Genomic DNA, 18,538 nt, shown 5'->3' with positions numbered 1-18,538 from the left:
AACAACAAGTGCCATTCATGCACCCCAGCTCAGCTTTACGTCATTGTTTTTTTAAATGTATAAATTAATTACCAGTCCAAGTCCCCCACTACATCAGCCGGGCGAGTCGAAAACTAGGGCCTAAAAATATTAGATTGTCACTAATAAATCCAAGAAAGAATTCAGGAGAAACTTCTTTACCAAGAGAGTGGTTAGAATGTGGAACTTGCCACTACATGGAATAGTTCAGGTGAAAAGCACAGATACATTTCAGAGGCAGCTAGTTAAGTACATGAGGGGAAAAAGGAACAGAAAGCCATGCTGATTGGGTTAGATGAAGTAGGGTGGGAGGAGGCTCGCGTGGAGCATCAACACCGGCACTGATCCGTTGTGCCGAATGGCCTGTTTCTGTGTTGTAAATTCTACGTAATTCTATGTAATACACCAAAGTGACCTTACATGAAGGACCAGTTGGGAGTCTAGTGCTGCTATAAAATCACCACTTTGCTTAAAAAAAAATCCTGAAAACACCAAGTGGCATGGTGGACCTCAGCTCAGTTGGCACGCAGAGCATTACAAAACTGAAGGGAATTTCCTGAACCAATCTCCTTCATAACAGGGTAGCATGGGAATTCTAACAACAGTAGAGGTGATGGCAGAGGGGCGAGAATTGGAAATAAAATACATTTCTGTAAGCTTTTTTTTTTGAATCTGTAAGCTGTTTACAGAAATAAGTAACAACAGCTGAAAGCAATATTAGCTACTTTGGGTGATCTGGAACTGGAGTAACGGTCTGCCACTGGTCTGCTAGGGCCACAAGATTATTCAATTCAGCTGGAAGCATTATGTCTTCATTCTTGTCACTGCATCAAATGAAAGCTCCCTGCTTTTATTATGCTCAACAGGAGGGCTGAATTCTGGAGAACAGACCATTACATTTAAAATTAAAGGTCTACAATGTTAAACATTGTAGCTTACAAAAGCGGCCATGAGCAGAAGACTGACAGCATTATTAGACTGGCGGCTGAGGAGCCATATTTCAGCACTTGCAGCATAAGAAATTACAGCCTGTAATACTCACTGTATATGTTAATTTAAGAAGGGTTGTATACTCAATCTACCAACACCACCGCTTATCACCAATTTTCATGGTAGCATCAGAGGGATAAAGCCTTTCCATTAAAATTTCACTCATGGGTAACAGTCTTTGTTCTCTATTGCACTCTTACACCCTGAAGATTCAGTCGGTAATAATATGCAAAGAGGCTACAGTTAAGGACTACTAAGTTAAGCTATTAGTACATTGGTTACACAAGTGAGCAAAAGTGTGTTATAATATCCAAAGTCCAATTTTGAGTTTTATTGCACAATTGAAATAACTGCTATAGCCAGATGGGCAAGAGTTGTTCAATTTTGACCCCAAAATTACAATCATTATTTGTTCTCTCATACATTTTTCCTAAAGTTTCTTCAATTATACAGAACCAACTTAGAAATTTACCCATCAAGCAAGAGTAATATCACACTGTTGAATGTGAAATTATCAGGACACCTTCCCTCTTGTGCTTTTGTCCTCTGCTTCCATTTCCTGAAAATGACTGCCCTTCACAGTGAAACAGCGGGTGACATTGAAAGCAATCTCGGCTCATGCAGCGACACTTTAACTGCTCAGATTTAAAATAGTAGACCAACTCTATGAGGAAAAAATAGTTTACATTCTGACTGCCGCTTGATGAACCAGGTTCAGGCAAGGGGAACAAATAAAATGGCAGTTTTCACACAGTCAAAATACCTTCCATGGCAAAATAGGTCACAGTGTATCAAAACTGATAAGACGCTCTACAATTGGTCTAGTGGGATGCTAATTATTTAGCACAGTGTTACATAAACTTTGAGTTACACTGTATTCAATAGGAAATACATTCAATGAAAATAATGCAGGTGGAGTTTCATGTATATCGACTGGGTGACAAGTCCCATTATGATTATTTTTGCACACACTATTTTGGTTAATCCTTTACCAACAGTGAACTCTCAATATTTTTTTTAAAACAAGCTATCTCCAGGTTACCATACATCTACATTTGGATGTGCACGATTTCTCACGATTGTGCAATCATTTAATTAAATGAGATGCAGATGGACTAGATTTAGTTGAGATTTTAACAGAACAGTCAAAAAACACACAATTTGGCGAGGATAGGGACTAGTGTGTAAAATACAGTAAATACCGAAGAATTCCAATCCTTGCTTGTCCAAATGCTTAGGAATTAAACTGAGACAGTAAAAAAAACATACCCTGTCCAACGCAGTAAAATAGGGAGCATTTTTTTTTATAAGGTGTTCTGGATGATAAAAAGCAATCATGAAAATGGTAAGCGTGGGAAAAGATTGCTGGAAACTGTGCTTCTTGCAACAACAACAAAAAATCAGTTACATCCTATTCAGAAACCATCGCCAGGATGCTGAAGCTCACTCAATAGGAACCTATATACTATACAACAGGTCCAGGCAGGATGCCTTATTACGAGCCATCAGAAAGAGTATTCCCAAGTCTATTAGCAGCATGATCATAAGAAAAAAAAACAAAAGATGACAAGTCCTTTTTAAGGGGGGAGGGCAAGAGAAAAACAGGCCTGAGCTTCAGCTGATCCTTCTCCGCTGCATGACTCCTGTACGGCTCATGCGCCTATCAGTTCAGTCCCTCTTCCAAGGCAATAGAAAACAGGTCTTCACATTTTCACTATCTGTATCCTCTTGCATTTGCACATGATGATGATGATGATGATGATGATGATGATGATGATGATGATCCATCTAAAACAAAAGAGAGGGAGAAGAAGAATAGTTGGATTACACAATTATAAAAAGGAGGTAAAGGAATGCTCAATGTTTACAGTATTCAAATATTCTACACAATTTCTCTGGAGGAAACTCAATTAAGCCACAAATAAACTTACTGGCTAGGAGTTTCTGCTTTGGGCGCAATCAATATTGGGTCGTAAATTGCGGCCTCTCCGGGCACCCGGTTCTTGGCGCGCGATGCACATGCGGCGAGAACTGGCAATTGCGATCTATCAAGATGTCTTTTGACAGATCACACGCATCCCCGGGGAGAAAGAAATTCGCTGGCGGAGATTTGGGCGATTTGTGAATGTCCTTCAAACTTATCCCTGGTAAAAGCAGGCGTATAGTCCACTTTTACCAGCGTTTTAAAAGATAGAAAAATTCAATTTTATCTCGCATTTTTAATATTAAAAACCCAGTCCATTAAGGTAAGTTTATTTTTAACCCTATTAAAATATTTGAAAAACATTTTCAAAAAAACTTTTTTTTTTTACTGAAACATTTATTTCAATTTCAATTAATTAAAAAAATGTGAGGTGTTTTAAAAAAATTTATTGGTGTTGTGTTTCATTTTTTTTTCTCGTTGATAGTAATGGGAACTCATACAAAAGGAGCTTCCATTACAGGTACAGGTTCGACCTCCAAAATCCAGAGTTCCGGAATCCAAAATGTTCCAGAATCCGGACTCTGGACCGATTGGTGGCAAGGTCGTCCGGAATCCGTAAAATGTCCCGGAATCCGGACACCCTGTCAAACCGTTTCTGCCGCCAGCCAGGCCTAGTGAAAAGTCAAAAAATTAAATCCAACTACTGTACAGTTAATAACATTGCAAGAATAAAAACGCCAATCCTACCTGTTCCAGGCCACTGTCACTGCACTGCTGCTCCTGGGTCCGCAGCAACTCTACACAGCACACAAGCCCCTTTGGCCAGAATCAACTCTACACAGCACACAAGCCCCTTTGGCCAGAATCAACTCTACACAGCACACAAGCCCCTTTGGCCAGAATCAACTCTACACAGCACACAAGCCCCTTTGGCCAGAATCAACTCTACACAGCACACAAGCCCCTTCGGCCAGAATCAACTCTACACAGCACACAAGCCCCTTTGGCCAGAATCAACTCTACACAGCACACAAGCCCCTTTGGCCAGAATCAACTCTACACAGCACACAAGCCCCTTTGGCCAGAATCAACTCTACACAGCACACAAGCCCCTTTGGCCAGAATCAACACTACACAGCACACAAGCCCCTTCGGCCAGAATCAACTCTACACAGCACACAAGCCCCTTTGGCCAGAATCAACTCTACACAGCACACAAGCCCCTTTGGCCAGAATCAACACTACACAGCACACAAGCCCCTTTGGCCAGAATCAACTCTACACAGCACACAAGCCCCTTCGGCCAGAATCAACTCTACAAAGCACACAAGCCCCTTTGGCCAGAATCAACTCTACACAGCACACAAGCCCCTTTGGCCAGAATCAACTCTACACAGCACACAAGCCCCTTCGGCCAGAATCAACTCTACACAGCACACAAGCCCCTTCGGCCAGAATCAACCAAGCTCCGGCGCGCAAGTCCCCTCCTGCCCGCGCGCAAGTTCCCGGCCAGAACCAACTGCACAGCACACTGCAGCTTCCAAAGCAGCAACCGCACGATCGGATCGCCACGCCCCATGACTCCGAGCGCAGCTGAACCAACCTCACCTGAGCTGACCCGACTGCACCGCGATTTTAAGTTTGCACACCTGTACATGTACCTGTAATAAAACCTGCACCTGTACTGTACATGCAGTTTTAAATTCAGCACTTAAAAAAAAATTGTGGCAATAAACATTATAGGGCTACCCCAGCTGACCCACCTCCACCCCATGATCAGACCCCACCCAACCTGATTCCATTGCTGTGGTGTTTTTCACGATTTAAAGATCTGCACAGGCAAAGATTGTGAATTTGTGTTGTAATTGCAAACATGTCAAAATAGCCAACAGATACAGGTACCTGTAACCCCAATGGGTTCAGATAAAGGAAAGAGGAAGCATAGTTCACTTTCAATTGCCAAAAAAGTTGAGTTACTTCAGAGATTAGATAAAGGTGTTTCAGTGAGAAGACTGAGTGAGGAGTATGGTGTTGGACTCTCCACCATCTATGATATTAGAAAACAGAAAGAACAGTTCGAGAAGTTTTATGCGGAATGTGATGTTTATAAGGAAATGAGTAAGAGAAAAATAATGCACAAGCTGAAATGTGATGAGTTGGATCGAGCAGTGATGGAATGGTGGTGACAGAGGCGAAGTGAAATGGTTCCTTTGTCTGGCCCAATGGTGGTGCAACAAGCTAAAATATTCCATGCACAACTGGGGATTGAAACTCCATACGAGTACTCTTCTGGTTGGCTAGCCAAATTTAGAAGGCGTCATGGCATCAGGCAACCTAAAGTATGTGGTGAGAAAGCTTCAGCAGATCATGAGGCAGCTGAAAATTATATTAATGAGGTCATCAAACTAATTGCTGATGAAAACCTTTCACCTGAGCAAATGTACAATGCTGACGAGACAGCACTGTTTTGGTGCTACGTACCACAAAAGACATTAGCAGCAGCAGAAGAAATACAACCAGCAGGTGTAAAAGACACCAAGGATAGGTTGACTGTGCTTGCTGCTGCAAATGCGGCTGGGATACATAATTGTAAGCTTATGGTCATTGGGAGAAGCCAGCGTCCAAGATGTTTCAAGGGTTTGAGAGTATTGCCAGTGCATTATTATGCCAATAAGAAAGGATGGGTAATCAGGGTAATCTTTCTGAACTGGTTTGAGAAGAATTTTGTCCCTCAGGTGCATGCTCATTGCACGGAAGCTGGCTTTGAGGAAAACTGCAAAATATACTTGCTGCTAGACAATTGTTCAACACATCTCGATGCTGAGCTTCTGGTAAAGAATAATGTCCATGGAATCTACTTACCTCCAAATGTTACATCATTGATATGGCCAATGGACCAAGGAATTTTGAGATCGATGAAGTGTCTCTACAAAAACGTATTTATGAAGTGTTTGCTTAATGCTGTGAACATAGGCATGGGAATAAAAGCATTCTCAAAAGCTTTCTCTATCAAGGGCGCCAAATGGGCAGCTGCGGATGCATGGAACTTGGTAACTGCAGACACCTTGGTCAATGCTTGGCATAACATCTGGCCATCAACTATGTTTGTTGACAATGAGGCTGATGATGCTCCTCAGGACTTTCAAGACTTTCATGTGTCCAAGGAGAAAGCAATGTTTGCTCAACTTTTAGATTATGCAAGAGGGCTGACTTGTGAAGCTGCGCAGGAATTGAATGAGGACGATGTCGCAGAAGACATGGATATAGACAACGATGCTCCCATTGTGCATGTAGTGACAGATGAAGAAATCATGGAGAAGGTTTTGCATCGAGAAGAAAAGGATGAAAGCAGTGAGGATCATGATGCCGGTGATCGTCGAAAAAAAGCCGACTGATAAAGCAATCAATCTTTGTCAAGAATTAATTTACGCCTTAGAGCAACGAAGCTTCATAAGTGAAGAAGAAATACTGCAGGTCTACAGAATTCAGGAAAGATTAGTGAAAGAAAAGCCCAAATTATTTAAACAAACAATATTAAAAATCTTTCAAAAAAGAGGTCGCAACAGAAGGCTCAAGATCTGCAGCGTGCAACTACACCAGTCATTTCCACATTTGATAATCTTATTGCTGGCCCATCATCAGCCCTAGACATCATAGCTGAGCCCTCTACCTCAAGCACAACCTCCAGCCAATTGTAACTGTACCTGTTTATTTTCACTCTGTTTAATAAAAGCCTTCATTTACAATTTTATACTGTATTTCATAACTTAATTGTTTTACAAATAAAACCTTTATTATATTTCATGCTTTGAGTACTGTACATTCCTTTTCAAATTAGAAGATGGTAGCAAAAGAGACAAGCCAGGAAGCTCACAATTAAGTACAGTTACAGAGTACAGGCGTACTGCGTTGCAAAAACAAGAGAGGGAGGCTTATCTTGCGTTGCGAAGAAGCGAGGACTACAAGACCTGCGAGGTGAAGAACTACAAGATGATGTCCAAAAACCAGAAATATCGCCAACTGGGCCCAGGCATTTCTGGACTCGGGACCCGCTTCTGAAGTCCGGAAAAACACGAAAACCGGCTTGACCTCGGTCCCGAGGTTGCCGGATTCGGAAGGTCGAACCTGTATAACGTCCTGAAACCGGAAACCTCAGGACCGAGGCCATTCCGGTTTTTGGATTTTTCTGGATATCAGAGAAGAAATCAGACGTCCCGAATCCAGAAACCCATGGGCCGGACTTTTGTGTAATTCCATATTTTGAAGCCGAAAATCCGACGGCCCGAATCCGGAAAACTCATGGACGATTTTCGGGTATTTCTGGATTTCAGAAACAATCCGACATCCCGAATCCGGAAACCCTTGGGTCTTGTTTCGGGTATTTCTGGATTTTGCAGCATTACATCAGACGGCCCGAATCCGGTAACCTCGGGGGCATGGCCAGTTTTGTGGGTGGGTCCAGCTTCAACCACAATGTTTTTTTTTTAAACAAGTGTAAATGATTGCAGAAACTCGATTTGCACTGGACGTAATTTGCGCTTAAAATTCCTCAATCTTTGCACTGGTTTGGCCGAATAGCGCTGAAAAAAACAGCGCAAACTAGCGCAAACTCCAGCCTGCTATGTCTTACGTACAATTAGCATATTTTGCAATGTCATTAGAATAACCTTTGAACAAGATTAAAGGTACTCACTAAACATTAGTTCCTCTCCAGCTCTTTTTCGTGACTGGTCCCCTCTAATAAAAGAAAGAGGGTAAATAAAAGTCAAAATCTCTATGCATCTGAGATCAGAACAGTTTAAGCTATTTTGTTAATATAAATAAAAACCATACTACAGTAAGACAAAAGATGCACATTTATATTACGTACTACAGTTGCAGCCTTGGGAACATTTTAGAGGATATACGACATGAGTTATGAACTGTTTTATTTTGATAGATCACTTGTCCACAGCCGTCTGGTGTGGAGAATATTTGTGTTATTTAGTTACAAACCTGGCCTATCACTTTAGACACTGTTCATGTACTCAGGTGGGAAAGTGGTCTCACATCTCCTACATTTTGGTGTAGTGGGTCAGATCCATGTGCCACAACTAATGGATCATGTATAATAAAATCACTTTTGAACAGGAAGAATTATGATCATGATCACTGGCCTATGATGGCTAACTGAGTCAAATAATATTTTTGTTACATGGGATTCCAGTATATTCAATCAGCGTTTGAGAATTGTATTCCACAATTAGGGCCACCGGTGTATGCCAAATGAGTCAAATTTGATCAGATAAGTCAAATTCTGTTTTCGTTACAAGTGATTCTGCAATTCTTACAAGTGCTTTGAGGAACCCATTCCATAATACTGTCCTTTTTCTACAAATGTTATCCTTTATTCTGACTAAACACCATGTCCAACACTCAGTCTACTTTGAGCTTTTTGGACTGAGTCATTTCAACCTCCTTCAATTCTGTACTTATGTCTGTCTTCCTGTTTCTGCCTCCTCCTCTCTGACCTTCACTTCCACAGTCCATTCAGCGCTCACTTTTTTCTATTACTGTGTTTCAGACCGGTTTTCTATAATCTAGTATCAGTAATGGTGACCATAAAACTACCGGATTGTCGTAAAAGCCCATCTGGTTCACTAGTGCCCTTTGGGGAAGGAAATCTGCTGTCCTTACCTGGTCTGGCCTATATGTGACTGCAGACCCACAACAATGTAGTTGACTCTTAACTGCTGTCTGAAATGGCCTTGCAAGCCACTCCGTTGTCAAGAAGGCAGCTCACCACCACAATCTCGAGGGCAATAAATGTTGGCTTTGCCAGCGACACCCACATCCCATGAATGAATAATGAAAAAAAAGAATAATGCCAAGGTTGGCTAACAAAGCCCCTACAGTAAACCTCCCTCCAGTTGTCAGCAGAGCCATAGCTGGTCACTAGGAACATAAAGCATTCGCCTCTGAAAAACCCACCAGCAGAAACAGCTGATCAGTCACTGGAGGATTAAAAATAGCAAAAAGTGTTGTGACTTAAGCTATCTCTTAAAACTCTATCTATGATCACAGCAACAAGGCAGTATCCATAGGCAGATCTGAACCTCCTATGAATCAAATTTTACAACCATATGCATGGTCTGAAAGGATTAGCATGAATGATTACAGATGCCCTTTTATCAAGATTTTTGCCACCAGAAGGTACCTGAAATGCCCACTGTATGCTCCTAACTTAAACAGTGTCAGACCATACAGTTGAGGCTAAAACTAAAAACAAACTTATTACAGAAATAAGTTCACATAAGTAAAATATTAATACAACAAAAGAATGTTTAACTTGTGGGAGTTGCTGTGCACAAAATGGCTGCCATGTTTCCTCCATTACAACAGTGATTACACTTCAAAAAGTAATTAATTGACTGTAAAGCGCTTTGGGATGTTCGATGGTCATGAAAGGTGCTATATAAATGCAAGTATTTCTTTTTGGACAATCTTTATTTCCTTGATTTGTTCTAGAATCTCAAGTGTCTTTGTGAATCTTTTTAAAATGAACCGCTTTATGAATCTTTGATCTTTTATGTGTGTGCTTGACTCTGCACTTGAGTTTTATCTCACCATCATGATGTACAAATAAATGTTTAATGAACTAAACATCCTCAGGCTGGTATCAATCAAAAGGCCCCCAGGTCTCATTGATCAAGCTGGCAATGTTTTGATCACAAAAAATCAGTGTGGGGTGCGAATTGTAACTTTATCACTGTCTTGAGAAATGTTTGAGGTCAAGCCTGAAACACAGTCTTTTGGTATTTGTTTCTCCCTTAAATGATTGCGGCAATTATGGAGAGCAAGCTGTGTTTCTTCTCACAGTGCCATATTTGCATACATGATCATTTTACAAGCCTGAAGTACTTAGCGACTTAATGGAAGTATGTTTACAGACAATGACAGAGGTAGACACTCCCACTTCTTCTGAGCCTCAGTTAACACAAGGCACCATGTGTGTGTATTGCTTCACACACAGGCCTTCATGCCAAGACAAAAGAAAATCCCTCAGACACAGTTGCCGTGCCTCCATTTTAACTTCCAGTATATTGGCCTAGCTACACCATGCTGCAAGTCCCGACTGGGGGCGGGGGGGCTGGTGGAAGAGAACAACACTGCTGGAGCAGGAGGGCTATGCCAGACAGCAGCTCCAACAACACTCAAGAAGCTCGACATCATCCAGGAAAAAGCAGCCCGCTTGATTCGCACCCCATCCATCACCTTAAGCATTTACTCCCTCCACCACTGACGCATCGTGGCAGCAGTGTGCACCATCTACAAGATGCACTGTAGCAGCTCGCCAAGGCTTCTTCGACAGCACCTCCCAAACCCGCAGCCTCTACCACCTAGAAGGACATGGGTAGCAGGAGCATCACATCCAAGTTCTCCTCCAAGTCACACATCATCCTGACTTGGAAATATATCGCCGTTCCATCGTCAATGCTGGGTCAAAATCCTGGAACTCACTCCCTAACAGCATAGTGGGAGAACCTTCACCACACAGACTATAACAGTTCAAAAAGGCAGCTCATTACTACTTTCTCAAGGGCAATTAGGGATGGGCAATAAATGCTGGCCTTGCCAGCAATGCCCACAACCCAAAAATAAATTTAAAAAAATGCAGAGCTTTGCTTCCAGCCGTTTAAATGTAATCATTTTGTGAGCACAGGCATGAACAGCCGGGCTCCCAATCCATTCAAATAACAAGTTTAAATAGTATCCAACAGAAACTAGGTTTGACATTACATTTTACTCCATTTATACGCTGTATGGTGTCAATCCCAAGTGGTGCAAGACTGCCTCTTCCAGGGCTCTTGCACGGTTTACTGAGATAGCACTTTCAGAAGAGGAGTGGAATGGAAGGGAGGGGAAACAAGATTTGTTATTTAAAATCTAGTGGAGCTCATTCCAGAGACTGATGGTTACCAAAAGCAATTGAAAAATATCCCCATTAAGCAGCAATATACTGTCACAGTTTGCAAAGGACCTGTGGAAGGAGTTGAGCTAAATCTCCCGGAATTGTGTATTAATGCAGGCGAATTCATCAGTAGCTACTCTACTGATCTTTCACTTGTAAAACTTGATCTACGAGAGGCAATGATATTGGTACAAATCCATTTCACAGTTCATTCTACTCCAAAGAGTTTTAAAAAGCAAATTCTAAGCTGAGTAATTGGTTTAGGGCCCTGTAAATTCATTTATAACTAATGTAGATTTCAAAGTTTCAGTTTTAAACTGTTTTTCACCAGAAATGACCAGAAATAAAAACAGAAAATGCTGGAAATCTCAGCGGGTCAGGCAGCATCTGTGGAGAGAAAGTAGAGTTAATGTTTCGGGTCGATGATCCTTCATCAGACCTGAAATTTTAACCAATTTTCCAGCACCGTCAGTATTTTGCCTTTGTATTACTGACTGAGCATGTTTATTTCCAAATGAGCTTGATTCTCATTGTCCACAACTGGAAGTAACTGTTGAGAAAGAAGGAGAGAGAGAGTTGGGCACAATGCAATTTCTGGTTGGTTAACACATGAAGCCCAGTTCCCTATATCTTGGGCCAAATGGAAAAGCAAAAAACTTGCTGTTTGTAACCAATTTAGGACGCAAACAGAACGCGCTGGGTTGTTATATGGAGCTGTGGCTTCACAACTATAAGAGACATTACATTGTTTATTCATTTATTTATTTAATTGCTACAAAAGGCACTAGACTCAAGGGAGCAGCAATGGGAAACAACCAGAGAGGAGAAAAATGCAAGAGACAAAGAAACATTGAGTGGCAGTGATATGAGCAGCTCGAGATGGAGATTTGTGAGTTACAAGGACTGAGGTACATGACAAGGTTATTATCATAGCAGCATTTGCATCTTGTAGGTTGGGTCAGTACTGCACATCATGAACATATTCATAAATGTGCCAAAAACAGACGTAGCTACAACAAGATCGAACCTCCCTTATCCGGGACTCCCTTACCCGGCATCATCCCTTATCCGGCACCAATCCCGGCCGCTCCGACATGAACAAATTGAAGTCCTTCCTCGCTGCCGACTCCCGTAATCGCTGGCCTGACCCCGCGATCCACCGCCCCCCCCACCCCCCACGATCTCTCTACCGCATTCTCAGCCAGCCCAGATATCCCCTTGCTCAGTACCATCCAATTTAATGTGACCTCCCCTCGTCCGGCAAAATCCCTTATCCGGCACAGGCCAGGTCCCGAGGGTGCCGGATGAGAGATTCAACCTGTACAGTATTTTGAGTGTTTGTATTTTTTTTTTAAATGGCAAGTGCTTGTTTTTCAAATGAAAAAACAGAATTGTCCCTCATGTAAAGACCAAAACCTGTATTCCCAGATTATAATCATGTGTTTTGTTTTAACCTAAATGTATAGAGGTAATCTACCGGTAAGTACAGAGTCATGGAGTTAGTATCTTCTTTAAATCAGCAATTTGCAACTCAAATGTTTTATCTCTTGTGTTTTCCATTTCTCAGCCAATCCAAGAAGCTCTGCATTTTAGGTGGAGAAATTCGCAATTGTTTGCGGCTCCGGTTGGGGTGCAAACGATTTCTCGCCCGGGGAGGGGGTGGCGTTACCGCCTCCCGCGAAAATGCTCGGGAGTTAGAGGAGGCGCAAACTGGCAGCGCCCCGCTCCTGCTGATAGCACCCTGGCAATGATGACGTCATCACCGTGCACAGCGACCGGTTTTCGCCCCAGAGCGGAATTTGTGTAGCGCTCCCGGTCCCGACCCAGAAAGGAAATGGAGCACCCGACATTGCGCTCCACTTCCTCTCGGGGGCGGTAACCCCAATTTCGTAGCCGGGGCGGGACTTCCGTGCCGGGTGCAGGAAGTTCCACCTCGGTTACCGCCCCCAAACGGGGTGTTAATGAATTTCGGCCCCTTGGTGTATTAAATGTAGAGCCTTGTGCCTTTTGCACTAAAATTACCTGTTTCAGTTCGTACTTCGTAATAACATTGAAAATGAATACGGAAACAAACATCAAGGATCAATTCGGTCACTGTAATAACTGTCACTGTCACCGTTAATAGCAGGGTAATAGAAAAGGGGAAAACAGGAAACGTATCCAGTGATAGGTGTCTGAATAATAGATTCTGTGAAGTCAGAAATCATGAAAATGCTGCTTATTTGTCCCAGTTAATGTAATCACTACTTCTTCGAAATGAGTCTATCCCTGTAAACTTATTTCCAAACAGCAACAGCAGACAGGTCAGTCACTAATAGTCACATTTAATGATCTTTAACATTTCATTTCAAAGATAAGTAATACTGCACGTATTTCAACTAGATAGTGAAGCAAATAGCATGGCAATTATGTACAACTTATCATGTAATAATACTGTTGCACAGGAGTGACAGTTGCTAGCTCACGTATTGTTGCAAATTTCAATTGGAATGAATGTGAGGTTTTGTTTTAAAAGACTAAAAGGTCAACACAGTAATGAAGCAAACAATGGGCAAGAAATTGCTGCAATGAGGGGTTTGGCGGCGAACGACCTTAATTGGACTCTTTAGCTCACCATTGTCATCACACTATATTTGCGCTGCAAACTGCTGGAATGTCGATCCATTGATGGCGCAGCAATGTCAATGTCGCGTCTGTAATATTGTGAACTTCGTGCCCAATGGCTTATCTCCTTGACCAACCACACGGCACTATAAAAAGCTAAAAATAGATGCCACAACTTAGATGTCACACTCTTCACCCACCGCTTCCTTCAGCCATTGTCTGTCCCACCTGTGACAGAGACTGTAATTCCCATATTGGACTGTACAGTCACCTGAGAACTCACTTTTAGAGTGGAAGCAAGTCTTTCTCGATTTTGAGAGACTGCCTATGTTTATGATGATGATGAATTCTCCTGATCTGATTGCTTTGATGTCAATTTGCACGTGGCTTGGGCACGTGTGACACTATGAGATGAGTGACATGCAACTTCTGAAAAGACCTTAAATCAATCTGACACAAGACTCCCAAAGCAAACGCTCTACTCGGAACTCCTACATGGCAAGCGAGCCAAAGGTGGGCAGAGGAAACGTTTCAAGGACACCCTCAAAGCCTCCTTGATAAAATGCAACATCCCCACCGACACCTGGGAATCCCTGGCCAAAGACCACCCTAAGTGGAGGAAGTGCATCCGGAAGGGCATTGAACACTTCGAGTCTCGTCACCGAGAGCATGCGGAAACCAAGCGCAAACAGTGGAAGGAGCATGCGGCAAACCAGACTCCCCACCCACCGCTTCCTTCAGCCACTGTCTGTCCCACCTGTGACAGAGACTGTAATTCCCATATTGGACTGTACAGTCACCTGAGAACTCACTTTTAGAGTGGAAGCAAGTCTTCCTCGATTTTGAGAGACTGCCTATGTTTATGATGATGAATTCTCCTGATCTGATTGCTTTGATGTCAATTTGCACGTGATTTGGGCAATAATCCAGCGATTATTACCCTCAAGGTCCTGCTTTTTAAATTTAGAGCTTAACGCCTGATACAGTTTCAGCAGGACCTCCTACCCTGTTCCAGCATGGACCACGACAACTGGATTTAACCCCTTCCATTCCTAGTTACTCTCCAGCCACTGTGAGATATCCCTTACCCTGGCACCGGGTAGACAACACACATCTTCGAGATCTTAACAGGACTTCAAAAAAGTACAGCACAAAATTCCACACAAAACTACTCAAGCTGGAGGTTGATGGTAAAATCTGATGTATAAATATCGGCTGGCAGGCAGGATGCAGCCATACCTGTTTGAGGAGCTAGGACAGTGTGGAGTGCTGAGTTTAGGTCAACTCGGAGTGCTGAGTAGGGTACCTCAGAACACTGTCGGGATCCCAATTGTTTCTAATTTAATTAACTACCTGGTTTCAGCAGCTCAAGGCAAGCTGGTCAAATTCACAGACAAAACTAAGGAAAGCAGCTCAATCTGAGGAACAGCTCAAGACCTACAAAATAAATATGCAAGTCGGCAGAACAATAGCAGGCAAAATTTTAATAGGGAAAGCATGTAGGAAGAAAAAAAGACAAAATACTGCGTAAATGGTGCTGCAATAACTATGGTTGAGGTCGAGAAATCCAGATGTATTAGATTCAACAGTCAACATGCCCAATAACTGCTTTGTTGATTGTTCTGCAAACAAGAGGCTGAATTATATAGATGAAACACTAAAGTACAAGTCGGAGAGGCAAGCTTAAATTGTATATTAGAAAAGCAAAATACTGCGGATGCTCGAAATCTGAAATAAAAACACAAACACTCAGCAGGTCAGGTAGCATCTGTGGAGAGAAAAAAAGTTAACGTTTCAGGCCGATGAACTTTCGGCAGAACTGTATAGTGCTCTGTTTAGACCATACTCGGAGTACTGCACCCAGTTCTGGTAATTAAGACAAAAGGAAAATGTTCAAACCGTGGCGATAGTTTAGAAAGAAAGACTTGCATTTATATAGCACTATTCACAACCGTGGGACGTTCCAAAGCGCTTTTCAGCCAATGAAGTGTAGTCACTGTTGCAATGCAAGAAACGAGGTAACTAATTTGAGTACAGCAAGGTCCCACAAACAGCAATGTGATAATGACCAGATCTGGTTTTTTTGGGGAGCAGAAATCCCGGCCTCCCCTTAAGGCATCGCAAAAGCCGTTTTTTGGCGCACAATGCCCGTGCGCCGAAAACTGGCTTTTCCAATCTGAGATCGTCCGTATCTCCACAGCCAGGACACTGGGCATGGGCAAGATTGTGGTATTTACCCATATCTTGCCCAGCGGATGTACTGAAAACTCTTGCGCCTGATAAAAGCAGGCACATACTTTTACAGGCGTAAGAGTTTTAAAACATACAAAAACATAGTAAAATAAAATTTTAAAAACACATTTTAATGTTAAAAACCTTGCCCACTAAGGTAAGTTTATTTTAAACCATAATTAAAAAACTTAAAAAAAAATCAGAAATATATTTTTTTGAATAAGACAACTTAATTTAAGTTCATCTTAAATATGTGGTGTACTTTTTCTATTTTTTTTAATGTGTGTTTGGGTGTTTGTGAGGGTGTTTCTCAATCATAATAATGGGAACTCCTACCTACGGAGTTCCCATGATTATGAATGAGAAATACTGTACCTGAATTGGTGCCCAGTGCCACGTGACTGCAGTTCCAGCTCTACGTCTGTCCAGACGTGCCGCGCTCCAATGTGCAGGGAGAGGAGGCCTCAGGACTGGGATCGCTGATGGGTGCAGCAGGATAAGGTAAGTGCACATCTCAGGAAGCAGAGGACCGGGATTTCAGGGTCGTTATGTTGATTAAGGGATAAATATTGGACATAACTATTTGTGCTAACTTTTTGGCTGCTGTGTCATGACATATATCATGACATATTACTGATTGGTCCGCTTGGAGGATAAGCCACACCCTGAAGTTTCTCTGGAATGTGTAAATAGAACAGCCCAGTCCAAGTTCTCACAAACTTTGCAAATTGTAATTTGATCCATTCTGACTTCTGAAGCCATAGGGGAGAGATCTCTAACAATCCAGCAAAAGTCTCCCAAGTTCCAGCCGAAGTCCCTTACCCCAGCGCAAGTGCTGTCCCCCTCCAGCCGAAGTCCCTTACCCCAACGCAAGTGCTGCCTCATCCCGCAGCCGAAGTCCCTTACCCCAGCGCTAGTGCATTCCTCCCCAAGCGCAAGTGCATCCCTCCCCAAGCCGAAGTCCCTTAACACCACCCCCCCATCACCCTATAGATGGGGCATTGTGTGCGGATTGTTAACCGATTTACTGGGTATGAAGTGAATAGTGAGTGTCGTGACTTCTGGATGTCATCCACTCCAATGATGTCCCCGACGCACTGAGCTTTCTGAGAAATCAGACATGGGTGTAAAGGGGGTTGGAAGAACGTGATCTGTCTTCCACGAGTTCCCTCCCCCCCCCCCCCACAATGAACCAGGCTCCCTCTCCCCTTCTCCAAACCAGTCTCTCCCTCTCCCTTCCCTCCTCCCCCAAAACCAGGCTCTCTTCCCCTACCCCCCCAAACCAGGCTCTCTCTCTCTTTCCCCCCACCCCAACAACCAGGCTCTCCCCCTTCCCCAACCAGGCTTGGGGGGGGGGGGGGGGAGGGGGCGGGCTCGTGGACCATGGCTTGGCAGCTTCCGGCTCGGTGAGAGGCTCAGCGGCTTAGTCGGGCAATGTGGTCAGAATCAATATGGCCCCCACAACATGGATGAGAAAATAGTTAGTACAAATAGTCACATAAATATTGGCCAGAACACTGGGGAAAACTCCCCTTCTCTTCGAAATAGTGTCATGGGATCTAAGAGAACATAAGGGCCTCAGTTTAACGTCTCATCCAAAAGCCGGTACCTCCGACAATGCAGCACTCCCACAGCACTGCACTGGAGTGTCATCTTAGAATTTTGTGCTCCACTCTCTGGAGTAGGACTTGAGCCCACAACCTTCTGACTCAGAGGCGAGGGTGCTACCCACTGAGCCACAGCTCACACTCGCATTTAGAGCAGTTATAGGAGTAATCCCTAGCACTAAACTGTGAGAAGAGAACAAAAGCACATGTTCAAACACAAATTTAGGACTGATTCCAGGAAGGTTTTCATCACACAAAGTGATCAATGCATACAATTCCATGTAGAGTGCAGGTGAAAGCCCTGAAATCATATAAAAAGCAATTGGGTACCATGACTAGACGAAGGGGTGACTGTAGGGTCTTTCTGGATGGATGAACAATAACTTCAGAGAAAAAAAAAAACACAGGTAAACTTAACAGTGCCCCTAGATAAATAAGCAGCCATATTTCCGACAGTAGGTTTGAAACATGGAGTCTAAATGTTACCTGGCGAAGCCATTCTGCATCAATTCTCGCTGAAGTTTTTGGTCTTGGGCAGCATACTCTGAGAGCTTGGATTCCAAAGCAGGGGGAAGGATATTTGGGATAAATTTAGAAAAGAGACTTGGTGCCAGCTGTGCCCAATCTGGAAAAAAAATATACACATAGAACAAACATGATTATTACCATGGCCAACATCTGTATTTTAAGCAGGTATAGCAGATGTAATTTGTTGCAACCTGTGGGAAAAAAAAATGAAAATTTTCCTTTTTTTGTCTCATGATTGTCTGCATTTGACAACCTTGCCCTATGATGCAAATAAAGTTGTTTACTGGTATGAAAAATACACCAGATTTCACTCTTCCTTCATACCTCTTTCTAAACTGGGGGCACTTTGATCAAATTGTCATAAATAATTTACACATCTCCATGACTGCAAGCACCTCACAACACAATGATTGGAAATACAGACTATGAGCACTGAAAATAACATGTCCAGGAAATAAAATATAATTCATTTCACACTTATGCTTTGGTATGATGACTGCAACTTGTAATGACAGAAAACACTGCAAAAATAGTCTCAAATCTAATTTGTAGCAAATGTCCAATCTACCTTTTCTAAATTAAATTCAATTGCTTAAAGGGGGCAGAAAAGATTAAATATTATTTTGCATCACAGTACGAACAGTTTAGTTTTCATACTAAACTTTGTTAACATTTATGGGGAAA

At 42.6% G+C, this 18,538-nt stretch overlaps 1 protein-coding gene across 2 annotated transcripts in view; it reads right to left on the bottom strand.

Annotated features, from left to right (window-relative positions):
- Window positions 1–1,319: 1,319 nt before the first annotated feature.
- Window positions 1,320–18,538, bottom strand: part of cacul1 (CDK2 associated cullin domain 1) — a 105,121-nt gene continuing 87,902 nt past the window's right edge. The window contains exons 7-9 of one of the 2 annotated variants that reach the window (XM_070876555.1): window positions 17,813–17,951; window positions 7,626–7,669; window positions 1,320–2,796 (exon numbers count right to left, since the gene is read on the bottom strand). In XM_070876555.1, coding sequence (XP_070732656.1) covers window positions 2,723–2,796; window positions 7,626–7,669; window positions 17,813–17,951 — 257 coding nt within the window. In that variant the 3' untranslated portion in view covers window positions 1,320–2,722. The remainder of the gene's footprint in view (window positions 2,797–7,625; window positions 7,670–17,812; window positions 17,952–18,538) is intronic. The other variant, XM_070876556.1, reaches the window with a different exon arrangement.

The sequence above is a fragment of the Pristiophorus japonicus genome, chromosome 3 (assembly GCF_044704955.1).
Source record: "Pristiophorus japonicus isolate sPriJap1 chromosome 3, sPriJap1.hap1, whole genome shotgun sequence".
NCBI lineage: Eukaryota > Metazoa > Chordata > Chondrichthyes > Pristiophoridae > Pristiophorus > Pristiophorus japonicus.
Note: the sequence above shows the minus strand (reverse complement) of the source record. Positions and strands in the feature narration are given on the sequence as shown.